Here is a 6,000-nt window from a genome sequence, read left to right as displayed (position 1 = left end):
GCCCGAGGACGCGGGCTGGGGCGCGGCGAGCCGGGCCCTGCGGGAAGCCTACAGGTACGCGCACGGCCGGGCCAGCGAGGAGTACGAGTGCTACGTCATCCCCGAGGAGGTGGACGAGGACGAGGCCGCCCTGGGCTTCTGTGTCACCTGCAGAGCGCCGGTAAGGGCGTCGGAGGTTCCCGGCGCGCACGGAGAGCACGAGGTGGCCCCGCTCAGCCAGGCCCTGGAGAGCGCCAAGGTAAACGGGTCTCCCCAGCTGCCCTGAGTGCGTCTGTGTCTCAGGGACGCGGAATGGATGTAAAACACCTCCTACAGAAGAGAGGAAAGAGCACTCACGTCCCCTTGGGATCCTCTGTTTCCCAGGACGAAATTCACAAAAACATGTTCAAACTGGAAAAGCAGATTATCGAGATGGAGAATTTTGCAAATCACTTGGAGGAGGTTTTCATCACAGTGGAGGTAAGAGCAGGTGCGGTGACGCGGTCAGACACGCGTGGCTTCCGCCGCGGCTGGGTCAGCGGCTGAGGCTGATGGGAGTCAGAGAGCCGCCGCCTCTCGCCCTTTCCCCTGCCTTCCCGCGGGGCCTTGGGCACATAACCCCCCTGGAACCGCTTACCGGTCCACATTCCCTACTGAACCAGAAGCTCCCGAGGGGAGGCAGGGTCTCTTCTCTCTATCCTCAGTCCCACTTAGGGGGGTGGGGTCTTGCGTGGTCCAGACTGGACAAGGCACCCATCCCTCCTTATTATTTCCCCAGCTGGTATCTGTTTCTCATAAGACTAACACGCTCCTGTGCCTGTCACCAAACACGTCACCGTCCCCCGGGTGGGCCGAGTAGGTATGTCGTACACCGCTGTGATGCCGGCACTCAGCCTCCCCATCCAGATGAGGGCAAGGACCAGGACTTTCCACCTTCCTTCTCTGCCTGTGGGTGCTCTACCTCTATTAATAGAGCCTCAGACTGTATACACAAGAACAACTTCATATGAATTAGCTAAACCCCAGGCCCCTTTCCCATGAAGCTGGACCTTCTTCAGCCCCAGTCTTGAGAGGGAGAACTTTGCACCAATCCCCTCTGCGGGGCACAGGGAAGGAGCGAGCGTAAGGTACTTGTAGGAGGGACAGAGGTACAGCCACCCGGGCAAAATTCCCTACACTCACTTTGCCAGCTCACTCTCAGGTCCAAGTACCCTCACCCTCAGTGAGGACTCTTGAGTTTCCCTTTTTACACCAACACTGGGGAGTCCCCCACTGCTTTCCTTCTCTGCTGCCATTCTGAACAAGTCTTGGGCACCCAGCAGATGTTCAGTAAATACTCCCTGGGTCATCAATAAGAGCCTCTGCTTTGGAAATGTCTCTGTTAACCCGGTGAGGGTGGCATCAGTCACAACCCACTAAGCTCTCCCAGGCTTCGAACCTAAGAGGACCAGTAATGGACAGGATTTAATTGATATTACTCATCTGCCTTGCCCCAGGATTAAGTACGGTCTAATGGCTCCCTCCGCCTTCCTACGTTTTCTCATCTATGAGGCAGGACCATCTGGCCACGGTCCCTACGCCCCTTCCCCCTGCATCCTTCTCTTAGTTGATGCGAGGATCTGTGTGATCCTGGCGTTTGTAGGATGCAAGCAAGCATCAGGAAGTGGAGGTGAATGCCACAAGATGCTGGGGGCTCATTTCCCAGGGCAGACATCCCCATAGGTGTCCACCGTCCAGGGATACGGGGGCGGGCTGACTTGTCACTGACCGTGTTCCTGGGAGGTGGCCACAACAGAGGCGGGGTGGTTTGGGGCTGGGGATGGTGGGGGCCGGGGAAGATTGCAAAATGCTGCCGGGAGAGAAGGCAGTGCTTCTCATTAAGGTGATCCCAGGGGCTCGGGCGCCTGGGTGGTTCAGTTGGTTAAGCGTCTGACTCTTGATCTCAGGGATGTGAGTTCAAAGCCCCATGTTGGGCTCCACATTAGGCTCCATGACGGGCGTGAAGCCTACTTTAAAAAAAAAATTATCCCAGGGGCTCTAGCCATAGACTCCTGGTCCCACCTCCCGCTGCACCCACCCCAGCGTCCTGGCCAGAGATGATAAGAAAAGGGTGGGAGTGACTAAAACATCTCTGGGTGGATATATTTTCATGCCCCAGATGACTCTGTAGTCCACATAGCACACTCACTGAAATAATAATGGTGGCGGTCAACCGTCTTGCAGGAGAACTTTGGAAGACAGGAACAAAACTTTGAGTCACATTACAACGAGATTTTGGAAACACTTGCTCAAAAATACGAAGAAAAAATACACGCTCTAGGGGAGAAAAAGAAAGCGAAGCTGGAAGCCTTGTATGAACAGCTGGTCAGCTGTGGGGAAAACCTGGATACCTGTAAGGAGCTCATGGAAACCATAGAAGAGATGTGTCACGAAGAGAAGGTTGACTTCATAAAGGTCAGTCACGAGGTGAAATGAGATCGTGAACCGAAGGAACAGTATGGCTGGGGTACGTTAGGTGGTCCCTGTCTGCCTGGAGGGGTTGCAGTTGACTTCTGTCGTCAGCATCCATCTGATTCCTGGGTGGTCACGATGGTGAGGCGATCACCCATGTCTCTGCGCCCGGCCGTAAGTAGCTGAGCAGACTCACACCGGCTGACCCCTTCCCTCCCCCATTCCTCAGGCAACACCAGCCTTCCTTCCTCTGTCCCAGAGACCTGCCCCCTCGCCAGGAAGCTGAGCAACATCAGCGCTCTGAGAGTTTTCTGGTTACCTCAGACGGCCTCTTAGAGCTCTGACGAGGAGGTAATCCAGGCTAAAAAGGCACCCTCCGACTCTCCAGTTACAACGGCACTAATTTTAAATCTTTATAAACTCAAACATGCAAANAGAGACCTGCCCCCTCGCCAGGAAGCTGAGCAACATCAGCGCTCTGAGAGTTTTCTGGTTACCTCAGACGGCCTCTTAGAGCTCTGACGAGGAGGTAATCCAGGCTAAAAAGGCACCCTCCGACTCTCCAGTTACAACGGCACTAACTTTAAATCTTTATAAACTCAAACATGCAAAAAAAAAAAATCCATTTCTTAATTTGCTTGGAATCCAATTAAATCTGAGCTCAAGGTCCCATGCTTCTGGGCTGTGAGAATTTCAATTTCAGTCAGAGCTGAGGTCCCCTGTCTTCACGAAGTCCCACAGGAATATGGCCGGTTGTGGTATCCAGGATGTGGGGGAGGGGCCTACAGCCTCTGGAGCTTCCCCATTGCCAAATATGGCCTCCACACTGACCCCGCCCATAGGGGGTCCCTCAAAGCCCAACAGCACTTCCTCCCCACCCTGCTTGGGACGAGGGACCCGAGGGACCCGTGACAAGCTGGAAAGCAAGTCTGCAGTCACCACTAGGGCCTTCGACACTCAGGCCTTTTGAACCACGGGTCCCACAACATTGCAGTATCTCTGAGACATAATCCCGAATGTGCAGAAAGTGGTATGTGTGGGAATGCTCTCCTCGCTGTTATTTGTGATGATGAAAAATTAGAAACAACCAAAATGTCCCTCACCAGAGGAATGGTTAAGTAAACGATGGAATTCCCATTCCGTGAGCTGTTCTGCAGTCTTTCCAACGGGTGGGCCAAAAGACCATTTCTGACACGGGGGCGCTTCCGGAACATCCCTGGGGAAACGCAGTCTTCGAAGAAATGCACAGGCAGACTGAAAGTGGTTTTGTTAGTGGGGGAAAGGGCTGCCATTTCTCTTTTCCCTAATCTCCAAATTTTAAAATGTGCTTATATCACGATACNACTGAAACAGGCTCCAGGCTCCGAGCTGGCAGTCAGCACAGAGCCCGACGCGGGGCTCGAACCCACGAACCGCGAGATCATGACCTAAGCGAAAGTCGGACGCTCAACCGACTAAGCCACCCAGGCGCCCCCAAAAGACCATTTCTGACACGGGGGCGCTTCCGGAACATCCGTGGGGAAACGCAGTCTTCGAAGAAATGCACAGGCAGACTGAAAGTGGTTTTGTTAGTGGGGGAAAGGGCTGCCATTTCTCTTTTCCCTAATCTCCAAATTTTAAAATGTGCTTATATCACGATACAGTTCGAAAAGGAAATTTATTTTCAAAATCAAATTTAGTATTTTCTCCTTTTCCTCCTCCTTTTTAGGATGCTGTGGCTATGGCTGACAGGTAATACTCTTACTCTGACGCGTATTTTCTTTTCCCGTCTCTTGATCCTCTAGATGTCACTAGACTCAACTCCACTTGGGTAGGTGCTCCCAGTTACAGTTTTCACATCTGCCCCTGAGCTCCAACAGCGCTGGCTTTGGGGGCATGGTGGGGGTCACTAGGGCCTGCTAGTACCAAATCTCAGACACCGCAGCCAGCAAGCCTGTGGCCAGGCCACCCCTGTGAGCCCCTCCTTTCACCAGGAGGAGCCAGTGTCCAGTACCTCCCACACCCCTGAGCTGTGCCAGGACCCAGACTGTGCACCACAGAAAGCACACACGGCTGTAGAGCCAGAGAGTAGCTCAAATCCCTTTATGCCCATGACCCTGGGCAAGTCCAACCAGTCTAGGACTCCCCTTCCTTATTTACAGACAGGGAGAGTTTTATAGGAATTAAGTGAGATAATGTCTGTAAAGCCACATGCACATTGAGGCTTGATAACATAAGGATTAAGAAGCGAAAGACAGACCTGATTTCAGAGTCTGCCCCTGCCGCTTACAAACCCTGTGACTGCCGGGGAGCGGGTGCAAGAAAGCGCACAGCCCCAGTCCCCCGTCAGCAAGCTGAGTACGCTCGGCCCCGTGGAGAAGAAACCCCAGTCTGTGCATGGTGGGGCCTGGGGTGGCGTGGGGATGGAAGCTTCTGGGTCAGCACCTGAGAGGTCTTCTAGAGGGTGTAGATCTGAAGCTCTTAGGCACATGCCCCCCAAATGACCCACCCCTACTCCCCTCAAATGCACAAACCAATTCCCCCATCCCCGTGGGGGACCCCCCTGGGTCAGTCACCGGAGCAGATGACAGCCAGCAGTGCGTTAAAGAAATAAAAATTCAGCAAAGAGCCCTTCGCGTTTATTACCAATGACCCGGCACTGTAGACCCCCCCCAAGGCATGTGCCCCCTCTTTCTTGTTAGCATATCTTTTTATACCAACAGACTCGGGAAATTCTTGAATACAGAAACAGACGTGGAAATCTCTGCACAGCCTGACTTTGAAGACCAGACCTTGGACTTCTCTGACGTGGAGCAGCTCATGGGCTCCATTAACACCATCCCAGGTGCAGATTTTGCCTGTGTGCACACTTCACAGAAAGTTCCAAGTCCCTGAACTTTGAGTTAGAAATTTTGATAGCTAAAAAACCTCATAAAGATTTAGAAACAGGTTTTTTATTTTCCCCCCTCTAATTTCATGTCTTCACAGCTTGTATGTAAGGTGAGGACAGAGGCTGACCTCCCCGGGGAAGTTCCCACCCTTACTTTGCAGGGAGCCAATATCTGGCCCTGGGCAGCCTTGAAATGTTGTGTTCATAGCCTGCCCAGATTCATAAACCCCTGTCTGTTCTCCTGCCTGAGTTACTCCAGGCGAGTAGCCCGAATTTTACTTACTTAGCTAGCACAGTGGCTAAGAAGTGAGCTTTGGGACCCTATGGAGCTGGTAAGAATCCCAGCCCTTCCACTTCCTAGCTGTGTGACTGTAGACAACTTGCCTAGCTTCTCTGACTCTTGGTTTCCTTGTCCACAAAACAGACATAATAAAGCCTCATGGGGACATGGTGGGAGTTGTGTGAGGCAATGTATGTGTAGCACATCACGTGGTAGCAGGTGGCTCTTAAAAACATTATTGTGGGGGCGCCTCAGTGGCTCAGTTGGTTAAGCGTCTGACTCTTGATTTCAGATCAGGTCATGATCTCGTGGTTCATGAGTTCAAGGCCCATGTTGGCCTCTGTGCTCACAGTGCTGCTTGGGAGCCTGCTTGGGATTCTCTCTCTCTACCCCCTCTCCCTGCCCCTCCCCTGCTCTCTCT

General features: G+C 52.9%; 1 protein-coding gene across 1 annotated transcript in view; it reads left to right on the top strand.

The window, feature by feature from the left end:
• FSD2 (fibronectin type III and SPRY domain containing 2) overlaps window positions 1-6,000 on the top strand; it is a 46,829-nt gene that overhangs the window by 24,098 nt on the left and 16,731 nt on the right. The window contains exons 3-7 of the mRNA XM_077774417.1: window positions 1-238; window positions 364-459; window positions 2,203-2,433; window positions 4,139-4,161; window positions 5,133-5,254. The exon at window positions 1-238 is cut by the window's left edge and continues 123 nt beyond it. Coding sequence (XP_077630543.1) covers window positions 1-238; window positions 364-459; window positions 2,203-2,433; window positions 4,139-4,161; window positions 5,133-5,254 — 710 coding nt within the window. The remainder of the gene's footprint in view (window positions 239-363; window positions 460-2,202; window positions 2,434-4,138; window positions 4,162-5,132; window positions 5,255-6,000) is intronic.

This window comes from Crocuta crocuta, unplaced genomic scaffold, assembly GCF_008692635.1.
Source record: "Crocuta crocuta isolate KB4526 unplaced genomic scaffold, BGI_CrCroc_1.0 scaffold7, whole genome shotgun sequence".
NCBI classification, from domain to species: domain Eukaryota; kingdom Metazoa; phylum Chordata; class Mammalia; order Carnivora; family Hyaenidae; genus Crocuta; species Crocuta crocuta.
Note: the sequence above shows the minus strand (reverse complement) of the source record. Positions and strands in the feature narration are given on the sequence as shown.